The sequence below is a fragment of the Borostomias antarcticus genome (assembly GCF_949987555.1).
Source record: "Borostomias antarcticus genome assembly, chromosome: 11".
NCBI lineage: Eukaryota > Metazoa > Chordata > Actinopteri > Stomiiformes > Stomiidae > Borostomias > Borostomias antarcticus.
Window position 1 is genome coordinate 4,665,354 of NC_140244.1, and position 18,008 is coordinate 4,683,361.

Sequence of the window (18,008 nt, forward strand, 5' to 3'; positions counted from 1 at the left end):
CCGTTTCAAATCGGTTTATTATGGCTCCTGCTCCGAACGGACGGGGCAACCCTTCGGCACAATAATCCACCAATGGCGTCCGTTCGCTAGAGAGCGCTTACCGCGCTTTAGAACACTCCGGATGAGATGTTAGGGTGAACGTTTTTCAGAGAAGCTGCGTTTGGAGCCTCTCTCCCTCAGGCTCTCTGTCTGGTCTCTCTCTCTCTCTCTCTCTCTGTCTCTCTCTTTGGTGGTTGCCATGTTCTAGAATCTTCTAGAACTACCCTGGTATCGCCAGAGGGCTAATGAGTTCCTGTGGTGGCTGTTAGCGAGTTATTGGCGGGCCTCTCCGGGGACGGCGGGCTTGTTTTCGACCGTGCCGTGCGGTCAGCGGGGACAGCTGTTAATGAGACCTGAATACGCCGAGCTCATGAGACGGAGCTCGGAGGAAAAGAGGACGTGGAGAGAGAGGAGTTTGCTTTCTCTTTTATGGCGCCAAGGGGATGAAGCCCTGTTGGAAGTGTGTTCAACGTTGTGTGTGATTGCTCGTGTTGACGATTATGTGTCTGTGTGTGTGTGTGTGTGTGTGTGTGTGTGTGTGTGTGTGTGTGTGTGTGTGTGTGTGTGTGAGTGTGTGTGTGTGCGTGTAGCTTGTTATGCCTGGTGTGACCTCTGTCTCTTGTTGTTAAATGTTGCTATGTACTGCACCAGTTCCTCCATGTGTTGACTGCTGTTTTGTAGTGCGGTAATAAGTCATGTTGCGATAACGTTCAGACTTGTCTGCTCTGTTGTGTTGTCTGCTCTGTCGAGGGCCTCTGGTTCAGACCAGGGGGGGGGGGGTTCCAGAAAGATACTTTAGTAAAACTCTGAGTTTGCTAACCCTGAGATTCAATTGAGTTTCTGGGTTAGAAAACACAGAACTGTCACTAACCCCCCCCCCCCCTCAGCCTAGTGAGGCCCTGTGTTGTTGTTGTGTTGTTGTGTCGTTGTGTTGTGTTGTTGTAGCGCTCTGCATCTGCCGTGGTGATGGCGCGGCTTTAATCCCAGGCACACAGGAGACGCCTGGCGAGGATGAGAGTAAACTGTTGACACTCCGCTGTCTCCACCACTCGCTCCCTGATCAAAGAGCAAGCCTCCCTCCTCTCTTCAAATAGACTTCTCTCCTCCCCCACAGAAACCCCTCTTTCCTCCGCCTCACCCTCTCTCTCTCTCTCTCTCCCTCTCTCTCTCCCTCTCTCTCTCTCTCTCTGTCCTCTTATCTCATTCTGACTCCCTTTAAACAGCTCTAGCTTCGGCTTCTTCCCTTAATTGAGAAAAACAAAATGTTAATTGTCAGCTGTATTTGTGTACCATTTATGACTAAGCTCCTAGTCATTAGTGTAATTAGAGTAATTGTGTGCAGGTGGCTCTGGAAGTGAGTGGCTGAAGTGGCGCCTCTTTAGAAGACAATAGTGGATCACGGAGACGCGACCGCCCGGCTCTCTCTCCGCAGTTGATTTTGCGTGTGTAGTATTTAATTAATATCCCTGTAGTGATGCAACTGCTCAGTAAGAGCTGAACGTAGGCAGCTGTGTGTGTGGGGAGGGGGGGGGGGGGGTGAGAGGAGAGGGAGGGAAGGTGAGAGAGGGGAGGGAGGGTGAGAGGAAGTGAGGATGAGAGGGGAGAGAGGGGGAAGGAGGGAGGGAGAGGGGACAGGATAGGGGAGGGGAGAGAGAGGGAGCGGGTGGGGAGGTGAGGGAGGAGGGAGAGAGGGAGAGGGGTTGAGAGGTGAGAGGAGGGGGGGGGCTTGAGAGGGGAGGGAGAGCTGAGGAGGGTTGAGAGGTGAGAGGCGAGGGAGGAGACGTGAGAGCAGAGAGAGAGAGAGTGCGGTGAGAGGGGGGATGGGAGAGGCAGAGCATCACGCTCAGCTAAAATTGAAAGTGAAACTCTGAAGTGACTGGTGAAGCTGGAGGATAATTAAGGACTTCAACCTCACCCCGCAACCTCCACCAATCAAAACAGCCTGCAGGGATGGGTGTTCGTACAGTAGGAATGGTGACACAACCCTAGCAGATAGGATGCTGTGCGTTGTTGGGAGAGGTTCACCTTCATGGAACTGGCAGAAGAGCTGTTTGGGCTTCCCGGTGCGTATTATTGGCCGGCCTGATCTTTGTTATCTGATAATTGAGGTGATGTGGGTGAGAGGTGCTGCTGGGAGATTAGCGTGTTTTGACGAGCACTTTCCTTCCAGGTATTCCACAACGCTGCCTCGGTACCGAGAGAAGGCCGGATGAGAAAACCTTCCCAGATGATAGGAACTGATTCTGTAACAAGCAGGAGGGGCCACACACAGGGAGCTGGTCTGGCTCAGGGGTCCACAGGGAGTTGGTCTGGCTCGGGGGTCCACTAGGGGCCACGCACAGGGAGCTGGTCTGCCTCAGGGGTCCACAGGGAGCTGGTCTGCCTCAGGGGTCCACTAGGGGCCACGCACAGGGAGCTGGTCTGGCTCGGGGGGTCCACTAGGGGCCACACACAGGGAGCTGGTCTGGCTCAGGGGTCCACTAGGGGCCGCGCACAGGGAGCTGGTCTGGCTCAGGGGTCCACTAGGGGCCACGCACAGGGAGCTGGTCTGGCACGGGGGTCCACAGGGAGCTGGTCTGGCTCGGGGGTCCACTAGGGGCCACGCACAGGGAGCTGGTCTGGCTCAGGGGTCCACTAGGGGCCACGCACAGGGAGCTGGTCTGGCTCAGGGGTCCACTAGGGGCCACGCACAGGGAGCTGGTCTGGCTCGGGGGTCCACTAGGGGCCACACACAGGGAGCTGGTCTGGCTCGGGGGGTCCACAGGGAGCTGGTCTGGCACGGGGGTCCTCTAGGGGCCACACACAGGGAGCTGGTCTGGCTCGGGGGTCCACTAGGGTCCACGCACAGGGAGCTGGTCTGCCTCAGGGGTCCACTAGGGGCCACGCACAGGGAGCTGGTCTGGCTCGGGGGGTCCACAGGGAGCTGGTCTGGCACGGGGGTCCTCTAGGGGCCACACACAGGGAGCTGGTCTGGCTCGGGGGTCCACTAGGGGCCACGCACAGGGAGCTGGTCTGGCTCGGGGGGTCCACAGGGAGCTGGTCTGGCTCGGGGGTCCACTAGGGGCCACGCACAGGGAGCTGGTCTGCCTCAGGGGTCCACTAGGGGCCACGCACAGGGAGCTGGTCTGGCACGGTGGTCCACTAGGGGCCACACACAGGGAGCTGGTCTGGCTCAGGGGTCCACTAGGGGCCACGCACAGGGAGCTGGTCTGGCTCAGGGGTCCACTAGGGGCCACGCACAGGGAGCTGGTCTGGCTCTGTCGTTCCCCGACCCACCCTGTGACTCGCTCAACTAGAGACTAAGGACTTTCATTTGATTCTGCAATGCGATGTTGTCGCATAAAAATTAAAAATGAAAGTTGGTGGAAACAATTTGAGAGTTAAAAAAAACAACAACCCTGCATTGCAGAACCAATCCAAGAGAGTTTAAAAAGGCGGAGCTTTGTTCAGGTTTTGAACCAATCCAAAGTCTTTAGGGTGTAGGTTTTGAACCAATCCAAAGTCTTTAGGGTGTAGGTTTTGAAGTGTTTGCTGTTAGCGAAGGTCACAGAAAGACAGAGAGGAAATCTATTTTTGTGATAATTACGCTATTGACGACATAGCCTATTCACACACGTTCACCATTAGGCCTATGGACCAATTCATGATATTCATGAATGGATATTTTAGTCCATTCATTGCATAAGTGTTTGAATGACAAACGTTAGCGAGTGGGCGTTACCTCGCAGCAGTAGGAATATTGCTGGTTAATAGGATAGGATAGCTTTTATTATACAACAGGTAGTTCCGACCTCGCAATCTGATTGGTTAAGAGCCGTTGTATATGCCACGATACACCACGGACAAAGCCTCTTTACCATTCTATGTGAAATATTACTGCGCCAATTACTACTGCCTGTAAAACTGTTAGTTCCATTGCATAACGGTCTGTTGGTTACATTACGGTTTCTCCTCAAGAAAAATGGAAACATTCAATGTCAATTTTGAGTTCTAACCACTCTGGTTTATCGTCACCACTTTTGCAACTCACAGTTGCAGAGCAAAGATAGGCTACACTTCGTTCATGGCTAGCTAGGTTGGTCAGGAGTATTAGTTTTGGTTGCTTGGGCTCATTGTTTGTCGTTTTGAAACTCCATAGAAACGTGATAGTTTTAGGAACTACCTTTCTTGGCGGAGTTCAATAAAATCTATATTAAGACACTGAAATAGTAGGTATTTATCTCATTAATGTTTCCTGATGATGTAACCATTGTATAAAAGCAATAAATACTAAAATAGGCCTACTAAATACAACAATCTTAGAAGTGACAGCAAAAGAAAGAGGAAGTGATTTGATTGGCTGACTGTATACCAACAAGTCTAAGGGCTTTGTTTGTAAGGCAGCCATTTCCACAAGCACCATGGCCAGTTCGTGGAACAGAAAAAAAGATGTAAAAAATAAATAAATAAATAAAAGATATATATATATTTATATATATATATATTTATATATATATATATATATATATATATATATATATATATATATATATATATATCACATTAAGTCACTGACCTGAAAGTTTTTTCCATCATATAAATATTCCCAGACTCCGGTCTGTTGTGTCCCGAGCTGAGCTGGAAATGATTATTCATGCTTTTAGATCATCTCGCCTGGACTACTTTAATTCCCTTTTCACCTGCCTCAGCAAGTCATCCCTAGACCTTCTACAAATGGTCCAGACCGCTGCTGCAAGGCTGCTGACCAGGTCCAGAAAGACCCGTCACATTACTCCCATTTTAGCGTCCTAACACTGGCTCCCCATCTGATTCAGGATTCAGTTCAAGGTACTTGCCATTACTTTCAGAGCCCTGCTTGGTCAGGCACCTGCGTACATCTGTGACCGGCTCCGTCTCTACATCACGAGGAAGTCACTCAGGTCGTCTGACCAGGGCTTATTGGCTGTTCCCCGCTCAAGGCTTAAGACCAAAGGTGATTGAGCCTTTGAAATTGTGGCTCCGAAACTGTGGAACGCTCTTCCACTGGTAATGTGATCTGTCTCTGATTACTCATCTGTTCAGACAGGCCTTCGTCTTGCCTCACGACTCTTTTTATGTCTTATGTCCCGGTTTTTGTGTTATTGTTGCATTTTTCACTGTTGTTTTAAAAAAAAACTATTTGTCACATGTGAAGCACATTGTGACCCTGTTCTGAGAAAGGGGCTGCATAAATAAAGTTGACTTACTTGCTAGCAGAAAGCAGTAGGCTGGGAGAGACTTCTCCCTATGAGGTCCAGCCCTGTGTTGAAGTAAAACAAAATAAAATGGCCGCAAGGAAGAAGAAAAGTGAAGATGAATGCACACATTAAGGAGAACAGACAGACTCTGACGTAGTCAAACTGGAGCCTACAGCAACGGATGCTGGTGTGCTTGATCTGCAGTTAGAAATCCTCCCACTATAAGAAGAACAATATTGAGATACTCTTCTGTACATTTGCCTAGTCATTTGTTTTAGAAAGGAGATGCACTTGTGAATTCTGGCAAGGAGTACTGTAGTACATTTGCTTCTCCTATGTTAAATGCAGTTACCATATTTTAAGTCTCTTTGGATAAAAGCATCAGTAAAATGACTGTAATGTAATGTCTAAATACCTGTAAAATAGCTAAATGACTGTAAAATACTGTATTATACAACGGTATAGATCCGGTCCATTGTCTCTATTGGTCAGTTTGCATTCCAGCCGTGGCGATAACCACGATGGCCCCACGCTAAAATGGGATGTTCGCACGTCTTTTATGGTGCGTTCGTTTGTGGTTGGACGTGGCAAGTCGCAAGTGGCAAAATACCTACCTCCGACCTGTGTGCATTCGAGCTATAGAGAATGATATGATGATGATATGATATGATATTGACATCAGCCGGCAACTGGGGGCTGAGAAACATATCAGAATTTGCGACGAGTTCATGCGGCGTTTTATTTAATCATTCCTAGTAAGAAGTCGCAATTTGCCACCTCCCAGTTATAAACGAACGCACCATTAATATCAATCCACCTCTTATTAGTAGCCTATATTGCTTAGCAACAATTTCTATTAGGCTATTCTCTTGCACTATTCTCTCTCATCAATGTTTACAAAGATGTGCTGTAGCATTGTCGTTGCCTGTATGTAGGAATGATTGACAAATAGTTCCATTAAAAATACATTCATTTAAAGTTCGTATTGACTTTCTTTTTGAAATATTGACAGATAAATGTGGCAACCGTTGTATAAAAGCATTATGGAACTCGAAGCTGTGGGATGCAGCATTCCTGTGTGTGTGTGTGTGTGTGTGTGTGTGTGTGTGTGTGTGTGTGTGTGTGTGTGTGTAGCCTTCATTACACTATTCACTATTTTATTTTTATATTTCCTGTTGGTCTCTTGATATGTGCTATTTATTACATTGCATTTGATTGTTTTAGTGAGTTTCAGCCCACTGTAGCACTTTGGTCAACCACTGTTGTTTTCAAATGTGCTTTAAATATAATTGTATAAATACACATCATTGACGTGTGTGTGTGGCGGTGGGCATGTGTTTGTGTGTGCGTGCGTGGGTGCGAGTCTTCCACTCAGTCATAAGTAGGCATAATGACTGAGTGCACTCAAATCCCCAAAACAGGCTCTTTCCCTTCATCTGAAAAAGGACTGTGTGTGTTTTTCTCCATGTGGATATTTCACACGTTTGCAGTTTGTGTTGGTGGGGACCCAGGCCTGAGTGCCAGCCAGCCAGCCCAGGGGTGTGAACGGAGCGGAGCTGATAGATGGAGTCTGGGGGAGCTGGAGGTATCTGAGGGATACTCAGAAACACCTCCTCCTGGTTCTCTCTGCAGCAGCCTGATGGCTGTGATCATTACTTCCCATTAAGTCTGGTGTCAAACGATGACATCTGGGGTTGCTGTGTGTGTGTGTGGCGGTCTTGGGCGCAGGGGGGGGGGGTTGGGGGTGCACGGGGGGGGGGGGGGGGTTATACACCACCACTGCTGCTGAGGCCTGGGAGCCTGGTGTTCTCCTCAACAGCTGTTTGTCTTCTCAGCCTTTTGCCTGCCGTGCTGCTGAGTGGAACCCATCATGTACCTGCTTTGAGCTACGTGCTCTGGAAGCGTCTACTGCTTTCCTCTAGAGCGCCGACTGCGATTGGTTGTTTAGATCATCTAAACCAGAGACGATTGGTTGTGTAGATCGTCTAACCCAAAGACGATTGGTTGTGTAGGTTGTCTAACCCAAAGACGATTGGTTGTGTAGGTCGTCTAACCCGGAGATGATTGGTTGTGTAGATCATCTAACCCAGAGACGATTGGTTGTGTAGATCATCTAACCCAGAGATGATTGGTTGTGTAGATCATCTAACCCAGAGATGATTGGTTGTGTAGATGGTCTAACCCAGAGACGATTGGTTATGTCATCTAACCCAGAGACGATTGGCTGTAGAAAGCGCAGAGTGACCGTTCTAATGTCCCGTCTCTCCTGTCCTCAGCTGTACCGGGCAGCCAGCCAGGGGCAGAAGGAGAGGTGCATCATGGGAGCGCCAGTGTGAGGAGGCCGAGGAGGGCAGCAGGAGAGCCGTACTGGGCATATTCAGGTGAGACACACACACACACACACACACACACACACACACACACACCTGCAGCTTACATGTTTACTGCGGTTTCCTAAGTTTGTCTTCATCATCCACCTTCTTTCCTTCCTGGTACCAAATATCGCTAACGCTTTAGAATAACCCTTGTTAATAAACCATGTATAAAGCCTCTGTTCATAGTCTGTTCAACATTTACAAATCATTATTACAACATTTATAAACTATTTATAATTGAGAAGTTATGCATTTAGAAAAATTTTTCAAATGATTTTCTAATGGTTTCTAAGGTATGCGATAAGGTTTGCTTACATTTAGTAAATCATTTATGAATAACTAATCAATCAGTTTTAAATTATTTACTATTGATTTGTATAAAGTGAATGAAGACCATTAGCACGTACATATCTTATAAACCATCATAAAATCATTTGAAACTTGTAAATACATAAATGCTCATTTATAAATAGCTTACTAACATTTATAAATATTGTAAAAATTGTAAAGGGTTATTCTAAAGCGTTACCCCAAATATCTCCACTTGCCCCCCCCTCCCCTCCTCCTGGTCCACATGTTTGCCCTCACCCAGCGCCCCGGGGGGAGGGGGGTCTGTTCTGTGTCGGGGCAGAGCAAGGCTACCGGGTTCCTCAGAGGAACTCTCTGTCCTCATTCTACTCCCAACTGCACCGTGGCTCGGAATGATCTCTAAGTATAATATTTCTATATATCCGTTCTGCCTGCCAGTTCCCGGTGTGCCTGGTCAGCAGTCCGCAGGGTTCTACTGGAGGACGGTTCTGGCCGGACAGCATAACGTTAGGAATCATCACTGTAATCTCCGTTAAATGAACCGTGGATCCCGTAGAGGCTTCTTGGAAGTGGCAGGTTTGAGGAGGACATGTACCTAAAGCCTGTCTCTAAAGCTAGTTAGTGTCGGGTACTGATTTGAAAGGCAAAGGTCAAAGGACACCTCCACGGACGGAGTACGGAAGGTGCTCCAATCAGGGCTTGATGAGCAGGTTCTCACAGGTGTGAGGATTGCGCTAGTTGTGACGGATTCTGTCAGTTGTTTTGGCTGGTTTTTCTCCCTTCTTTCCTTATTGATCATTGAATATCCATGCCTTTCACGTCAGAAATGAGTGCCTCAGAGAATTAAGCCTGGCTCTCTGTCTCTCTCCCCCACTATGTCTCCCTCACTCCCTCTCTCTCTCTCTCTCTCTCTCCCTCTCTCTCTCTCTCCATCTCTCTCTCTCTGTATTTCTCTGGGTGATGTTCTGTAGTGGTGTTTGGATGGATGTAGCTAGGTAGCTTTTGATTATTCACTGTGTGTGTGCCTCTGTGTGTGTGTGTTCCTGTGTGTGTGTTCCTTTGTGTTCCTGTGTGTGTGCGTGTGCGTGTGCATGTGCGTTTGTGTGTGTGTGTGTGTGTGTGTGTGTGTGCATGTGTGTGTGTGTGTATCCATCCAGGTGTGTGATTGATTTTCTGAGCATAGCTTTAAGCCATTGTGTTATCCACATAGTCCTTAAAAGCAGCTGCTGCATTTAAATGTAAAAAAAAACAGACATGTTGTCCAGGTTCCAACTGTACAGTAGCTTACTAACCGATCCCAGGTTAGCTGATATGAACTAAAACTACGTTCCCATAGTTGATTGGTGAAAATGAAATGTCAGTCTCCAGAAGCAACAAGCGGTAACGTTAACGTTAGAAGAATAAACAGCCATAAGTGCAGTTATTGCATAAATAGACTCAATAACAACAATAAACAAGAACAAGAGTATGCACTAGCAGGGTTTCTCAGAGGAAAATATGTTATCTATCTATCTTTCTATCTATCTATCTATCTATCTATCTATCTATCTATCTATCTATCTATCTATCTATCTATCTGTCTGTCTGTCTGTCTGTCTGTCTGTCTGTCTGTCTGTCTGTCTGTCTGTCTGTCTGTCTGTCTCTGTCTATCTATCTATCTATCTATCTATCTATCTATCTATCTATCTATCTATCTATCTATCTATCTATCTATCTATCTATCTATCTATCTATCTATCTGTCTAACACTTTCCCTATCTGTGTAAGTGTCCTGCTTCTAGACACCCTGTTCAGATGCATTTGAAATATGACAGGTTTTGTGTTACGCTGATGATGATTGAGTTAGTAGTCATTGTGTATATAGGTAATATTACTGACACTGTTATGACATGCAGTTGAAAGAAAAGCACAGGACTCTTTCATCCCGGTAATGATGAGTAACAGTGAGGAGGTGGATCTGAGTCTACGTGCTTTAGTCACCCTCCTTGTCTGAGGAGCAACCTTGACACCTGAAAGTAGTCAGGAAAGACTGCTGTTCAAAGCCCATTGGTTAGAGGAAGACTGCTGTTCAAAGCCCATTGGTTAGAGGAAGACTGCTGTTCAAAGCCCATTGGTTAGAGGAAGACTGCTGTTCAAAGCCCATTGGTTAGAGGAAGACTGCTGTTCAAAGCCCATTGGTTAGAGGAAGACTGCTGTTCAAAGCCCATTGGTTAGAGGAAGACTGCTGTTCAAAGCCCATTGGTTAGAGGAAGACTGCTGTTCAAAGCCCATTGGTTAGAGGAAGACTGCTGTTCAAAGCCCATTGGTTAGAGGAAGACTGCTGTTCAAAGCCCATTGGTTAGAGGCAGACTGCTGTTCAAAGCCCATTGTTTAGAGGAAGACTGCTGTTCAAAGCCCATTGGTTAGAGGAAGACTGCTGTTCAAAAAAGCCCATTGGTTAGAGGAAGACTGCTGTTCAAAGCCCATTGGTTAGAGGAAGACTGCTGTTCAAAGCCCATTGGTTAGAGGAAGACTGCTGTTCAAAGCCCATTGGTTAGAGGAAGACTGCTGTTCAAGGCCCATTGGTTAGAGGAAGACTGCTGTTCAAAGCCCATTGGTTAGAGGAAGACTGCTGTTCAAAGCCCATTGGTTAGAGGAAGACTGCTGTTCAAATCCCATTGGTTAGAGGAAGACTGCTGTTCAAAGCCCATTGGTTAGAGGAAGACTGCTGTTCAAAGCCCATTGGTTAGAGGAAGACTGCTGTTCAAAGCTCATTGGTTAGAGGAAGACTGCTGTTCAAAGCCCATTGGTTAGAGGAAGACTGCTGTTCAAAGCCCATTGGTTAGAAGAAGACTGCTGTTCAAAGCTCATTGGTTAGAGGCAGACTGCTGTTCAAAGCTCATTGGTTAGAGGAAGACTGCTGTTCAAAGCTCATTGGTTAGAGGCAGACTGCTGTTCAAAGCTCATTGGTTAGAGGAAGACTGCTGTTCAAAGCCCATTGGTTAGAAGAAGACTGCTGTTCAAAGCCCACCTTTTAGCAGAGGAAGACTACTGTTCAAAGCCCATAGTGATGTGTCCTTGACATTACAATTAAAATTAATGACTTGAAATGTTTTGAATATGACTATACAGTATCAAAAATTATTAAAACTTGTATGAACAGCAATTCTAATCTCACACAAGATGATTTGTTTTGCAGAGGTATCTGGGGGAAAAACGTATCTAAAATATATCAATTATTCGCCGGAAATTATATATGAGATTAACCGAGATGATATTTCCTCTCCCACTTCTTTCGTATGATCACCATCTCCTCCCGGCTGAATACTAAACCCCCACAGAGTGGAACGATTGTTAACGCCTCGTTCCACCGAAGGAAACGGCGCTGTATAGATAGGTCTTAGAGCACTGCAGGACCAGTATTAGAGCTTCTCCCTGAATTTAAAGAGTGTGCGCTCACTTAGATGGTATCATTTTGAGAAATATGAAGCTAGGAGCACTATAGTTAAATTGCAGTGGAAACGCTGAGGCAGATGGTTGATTGTGCTGGGTAACGTGAACGCATTTGAGGGTGCGCAGGAATGCCCATTGCTTCAGAAAGGTTAATAGTGTCTAAGCATGTGAATGGGGTTGGGGAGGGGGGGGTGCGAGCGTGCCTTAGCAGCTAAATGGTTACTAAAGACGTTTGCTCAGTGCAGAAAGCGAATACAGCCAGCCCGGCCTGCTACTGTAACCTACAGAGCCTCTGACTGAAAGGAGTCTAGCCTCTCTTGATATTTGTGAAGCCAGCCACCAGGCCAGACCAGCCTCCAGCACCCTCCCCGGACCCTCCCCGGACCCTCCCCGGACCGGGCCCGGCTCCAGAGAGCAGAGCCCTTCTCCCAGAGGGGGCTAGTTAGCAGCTGATACCACGGAGAAGGAGCCACCCGTAGGTACGGTCTCTGTTGCTAGGCTATGCCTGAGGTGGGAAAACCCAACTGTCAATCTATCTCTCCTGCTGTCACCACAATAAAGCTCTCACTCTGCCCCGCCAACACACACACACACACACACACACACACACACACACACACACACACACACACACACACACACACACAGTGAGATGTCATGAGGAATGGATGCTACTGTGTATGATTCATATCAGCCTGTACTGGGGTAACCGTCCATGTCTGACTCTCTTAGGCCTGGGTTACACGGCAACGATTCACCCCCGTTTACGAGACTTCCTGATCCCGTTTGCACCTCGCATCGTTTTGATAACGATGCGGGACGTTCGGCTACTGTACAGTTCAATTATAACACAACATCATTTTAAAGGCCAGAATGTGATTGTAGGATTCAATGTGATTGCTTAGTGGAAATAGGCTTCTCTTTTCCGACCAAGATTTTATATATTTCAATTAGTCGAGCAATAAAGCATGTTGGACAAAAAATAGACTTTAGGCTATGTAACATTAATAAAATAGACTACGAGTTTCCTAATTATATGATTTATGACTGATGACTGATTTGCTTCCATACACATTGTAGCCGCAAGAGCGTATTTTGAGCAGGATGCTGACAAAAGTCTAAAGTCCAGCCCAATCTCTAAAATACATGGTTGTGCAGCATTGTAAAAAGTCAGCCTATCTTTATTTCATTTTGTTAGGCTATTCTATTCGATTTGATTATCTTCTGCTATTCTAATCTGTTCTATCAATGTTATTCTTTTATGCATTATAATTGTCAAAACGCAATCTCCAAAGATACAGCAGCAGCATTATAGAATTTAGACAGAGCAATCTACAGACACTAGACTTCACAGACTATACGATTTTGGAAAGACTGAGATCATGCAGGTCATTTGCATTGAGACTAAAAGCTTCAGATAATATTAATCATGTTTGATTTTACCAGACTTCAAGAGAAAAAGACTGATTTAAGACTTGGATTGCCATCTCCAACGGGGAGCGCAGTCGGACTCTGGCAAAACTCATGATTTTATTCAGACATTGGAAAGTGCATTTATTTAAATCATTAAGATGGATGGACAAAATTAGAGGTTATTATAGATTATTATCATCCAGGGTAGGCCAAGTTGAAGCGCCTCTAACAGGCCTACATCAAAAGAAACAACAACAACAATCAACAACAATACTAATAACAATAGCAATAACAATAACAATAACAATAATAATAATAATAACAATAATCCTGTAAAACAGATTAGGCCTACTAGTTAATTACAAATGAAGGAATACACCCTAATAAGTAAATGTGGGCCTGAGAACAGGCTGACCAATTCCTTTGGTTGAAGACAGGCAGCCCTAAATAAATGCATTCGAAACTAATTACTTTCATAGATAACGGTCAGGGTCTGTTTACAACAGGCACGTGCATACTCAGTGTTGCGAATGGTGTTGAGATATCGTTTCCATGTGACCTTGATAACTTCTGGCAACGCTGATTAAATGTTCCATGTAACTTGGAGGCCATTCTCATTCCGTTGTCGTGTAACCCAGGCCTTATTCCAGCCGGGAACCAGACTGCATTCACCTTCCAGCGGGTTCTCAAAGACTGTGTGCCAGTTTCCTGTAAGCCTGTTGACCTTCGACCTTTGTCCTTGTACAGTTCATTCATTGTGTCAATTAGAACATGTTTCTGTTCACCATTTTGCGTGGGGAGAGTAGGACAATCAGAAAGCCAGAACGTCATTCAGTTACCCCTCCCACCAGCACAGCTGAATAGAATCATGAGAGGAAACCAATTTCCTAGACATTTAGGTGAGCAATTCTCCCATGAGTTCTTAGCTTCCACTGCAGATCTAACTGTTCTCTTTGCGAAACCCTTTTAGGGGGTTCTAACTAGGTTATGGTCATTCGGGGCGATGTTTGTGTTCCACCTAGGAGCAGCTGAGATGAGCCGCCCGGCCCGCGGTACTGTGGGGGAGGTCAGATCCGCAGCGCCTGTGTGTGCTTTTGTTATGAACTCCTAAATAAGTTACTTCAAAAACCACACCACCCTACAATCTGATTAAAGGTTATTTGAGGCGTGTGTGTGTGTGTGTGTGTGTGTGTGTGTGTGTGTGTGTGTGTGTGTGTGTGTGAAGGGATTGTTCATAAGAAGGATATCGCACACCACAAGAACCCCACAGGAACTGGCCTGGGCATCATTTATTCTCTTTTTATATCTGCAGGTTGTCCATGGTTCTCTCTCTCTCTCTCTCTCTCTCTCTCTCTCTCTCTTTTTCTCTCTCTCTCTTTCTTTTTCTCTCTCTCTCTCTTTCTCTCTCTCTCTCTTTCTCTGTCTCTCTCTCTCTCTCTCTCTCTCTCTCTCTCACACGCACACCTCACTCTCTGCATGATGTTGTTTTATTTTTGCTAAACCACAGAATTTAGGTGTTTATTGTATTCCCTTGGTATCTGCTAGAAATAAGGCTGAAGAATATTTTAGAGAATTGGTTCTGTTTTGCTGATGTACGCCTAAAGCGTTTTGTTCCTTTTTAATGCACAAACGTCTGTCAGCCTGAGATTGGAATCTCTCAGATTATCAGATAGATAGACAGTTAGATAGATAGATAGATAGATAGAGTACACACACACACACACACATACAGACACTTTCTTTCTTTCTTTCTTTCTTTCTTTCTTTCTTTCTTTCTTTCTTTCTTTCTTTCTTTCTTTCTTTCTTTCTTTCTTTCTTTCTTTCTTTCTTTCTTTCTTTCTTTCTTTCTTTCTTTCTTTCTAGACAAAAGTATTGGTACACCTACACATTACACCCACAGGAGCTTTTATGACATCCCGTTCTAAATTCATAAGCACGTTCCTTCTTTGCAGCTGTAAGCGCCTCCACTCTTCCGGAAAGGCTTTCTACCAGATTTTGGAGTGTCTGAAAGTGAGAAAAACAACCTCAGACCATTATCCCTCTTCCACCAAACTTTACAGTCGGCACAATGCAGTCAGGCAGGCAACGTTCTCCTGGCATTCGCCAAATCCAGATTCGTCCATCAGACTGGCAGATAAAGAAGCGTGATTCGTCACTCCACAGAACACGTTTCCACTGCTCCAGAGTCCAGTGGTAGCGATGCTTGGTGATGTAAGGCCAGTGCCTGACTTCACAAATGCTCTTCTGGATGAATGGGCAAAAAGCATACCGAACATACCAACCTACCAGCTACCAACATACCAGCTACCAGCATACCAGCATACCAGCATACCAGCTACCAGCATACCAGTCTACCAGCATACTAGCCTACCAGCTACCAGCATGCCAACCTACAAGCTACCAGCATGCCAACCTACCAGCTACCAGCATACCAACCTACCAGCATACCAGCATACCAGCCTACCAGCCTACCAGCTACCAGCATACCAGCATACCAGTATACCAGCTACCTGCTACCAGCATACCAACCTACCAGCTACTAGCATACCAGCCTACCAGCTACTAGCATACCAACCTACCAGCTACTAGCATACCAGCCTACCATCTACTAGCATACCAGCCTACCATCTACTAGCATACCAACCTACCAGCTACTAGCATACCAGCCTTCCAGCTACTAGCATACCAACCTACCAGCTACTAGCATACCAACCTACCAGCTACTAGCATACCAGCCTACCATCTACTAGCATACCAGCCTTCCAGCTACTAGCATACCAACCTACCAGCTACTAGCATACCAACCTACCAGCTACTAGCATACCAGCCTACCAGCTACTAGCATACCAACCTACCAGCTACTAGCATACCAACCTACCAGCTACTAGCATACCAACCTACCAGCCTACCAGCTACCAACATACCAGCTACCTGCTACCAGCTACCAGCATACCAGCATAAATAAAATGTATTATTATTTAATATTATTACCAGCATACCCTCCTACCGTAACAGTATACCAACCTGCTGTAACAGTATACCAACCTCCCAGTATACCAACCTCCCAGTATACCAACCTACCAGTATACCAACCTACCAGTATACCAACCTAGCTGCGTACCAGTCTGCCACAGCATACTGTACCAACCTACCAGCGGTACAATACCAAGCTGCCTCAGGGCTCACAGTAGCTGAGTCCTCTCCTGGTGTTGATTTGGACTGTAATTGGGCCCCACACCCCTGCTGTGACCAGTGGGATGTTGACACGGCCCTCTGTGAGAGGCGCTCTGTCTCTCTGTGTTAGGGGACGGATGACGTAGAGGAAGGCGCTCTGTCTCTCTGTGTGAGGGGACGGATGACGTAGAGGAGGTGCTCTGTCTCTCTGTGTGAGGGGACGGAGGACGTAGAGGAGGCGCTCTGTCTCTCTGTTTGAGGGGACGGAGGACGTAGAGGAGGCGCTCTGTCTCTCTGTGTGAGGGGACGGATGATGTAGAGGGGGCGCTCTGTCTCTCTGTGTGAGGGGACGGATGACGTAGAGGAGGTGCTCTGTCTCTCTGTGTGAGGGGACGGATGATGTAGAGGGGGTCGGCCGTCTCTCTGTGTGAGGGGACGGAGGACGTAGAGGGGGGCGGCCGTCTCCTCCCCTCCCCTCAGAAGAGGCGGACGCAGAACGGTGAAGCGCGCAGCTTCACGGCACGTAGCTCAGGAGGTAGAGCGGCCGGTCGGGGATCGGAAGGTCCCCGGTTCGATCCCAGCTCCCGGCGGCGTGCCGAAGTTGTCCTTGAGCAAGACACTAAACGCCAAAATCACTCACGTGCGGCATGGTGGCGCTGTGCTCAGCACTTAGGCCTTACTTTGAGTTTGCATGTTCCCCCAGTGTTCGCAAGGGTTTCCCCCGTAAGAAAAATCCAATATAACACGCAGAAGAACAAATCACTAACCCTGTCTGTCCCTGACGAAGACATATAGGAGCAGTGGGATTGGCCCCCGGGCAGTGGCGCATGCACGCGCCCTTGTCTGCTCCCAGCAGCCCTCGGGGGAAGGACGAGGGGATGGGTTAAGTGCAGAGAACATTTAATTGGCGGCAGCCTACGTGTGTGTGTGTGTGTGCGCGTGTTCATGTCGCTCATCGCACGCGTGTGTTGGAGTGTCCACGTGGTATCGCAATTAAATCCTTCTCTTTTCACTGAGGACCATCCACTACAGTGGCTTTGGTGGATGTGGTGGGGGAGGGGTGGAGTGGAGCGATGGGGTTTCACGTTGGGTTTTGGGTAGTAGGCCTCCAGCAGCTGTGGACTTGGAGAGGATGAGAGTGAGGGTTAACTCCCAGCTCAGGCTTCCGGGGACGACAGAATGTTCCTTTCCCCAATGTTTGCCGATGTATTACTAGCTCTGATTACAGCTGCCATTCCAGGTTGCCGTTGTCGGCATTCCAGATTGCTCCACAGATGAAAGGCTCTGTCGAGGACTGTTTCACCGCACTAATGACATTGTTCCTTTCCTTCCTTGTCCCTTAACTCCACCCCTCCAGTTAATCTCTTCCTCCCTCTCTGTTCGGCAGAGGGACAGAGATGACTGAGCTAAGGTAAACCCAGGCGGTCCGGCCCGATCCAAACACAGTTACGCTGAGTGACTACAGCAGTCAGGGAAGGGTAGGCACGGTGAAGGGGGCTAAGGGGGCGATCACACCTGGAAAAGACGCCAGAAACGCTTCAAAGACCCTTGGACGCTTGCAACGCCTGGGCCAAATATGCCGATGACGAAATGGCGCTTCTCGCGTCTGACGCTCAAAAGTAGAAAATAGTAAAAAAAAAAAATGTATTCAGCGTCTACAAATGCGTGTCAAAACTGACGCGCCTGCAAGAAAAGACGCTTGAAAGACGCCCGTCGAAAAAGACGCCGGAACGCCAGTCAGACGCGCTGTATCATAGGAAATCAATGGTTTTACTAGCGTCTCGTTTCTAGCGTCTTTCCCAGGTGTGATCGCCCCCTTAGACTGTGTTTCTCAGTCTGTACATCATCCACCTATCCGTCTGCCATCCATCCATCCTTCCTTCCTTCCTTCCTTCCTTCCTTCCTTCCTTCCTTCCTTCCTTCCTTCCTTCCTTCCTTCCTTCCTTCCTTCCTTCCTTCCTTCCTTCCTTCCTTCCTTCCATCCACCCACCCACCCACCCACCCACGCACGCACGCACGCACCCACCCACCCACCCACCCTTCCTTCCTT

The 18,008-nt window shown here is 47.2% G+C and overlaps 1 protein-coding gene across 1 annotated transcript in view; it reads left to right on the plus strand.

The window, feature by feature from the left end:
* The window catches only part of ca16b (carbonic anhydrase XVI b), a gene marked incomplete at both ends in the record, with an annotated part of 161,492 nt that overhangs the window by 26,877 nt on the left and 116,607 nt on the right, over nt 1-18,008 (plus strand). Inside the window, 2 exons of the mRNA XM_084445746.1 lie at nt 985-1,056; nt 7,532-7,636. Coding sequence (XP_084301872.1) covers nt 985-1,056; nt 7,532-7,636 — 177 coding nt within the window. The remainder of the gene's footprint in view (nt 1-984; nt 1,057-7,531; nt 7,637-18,008) is intronic.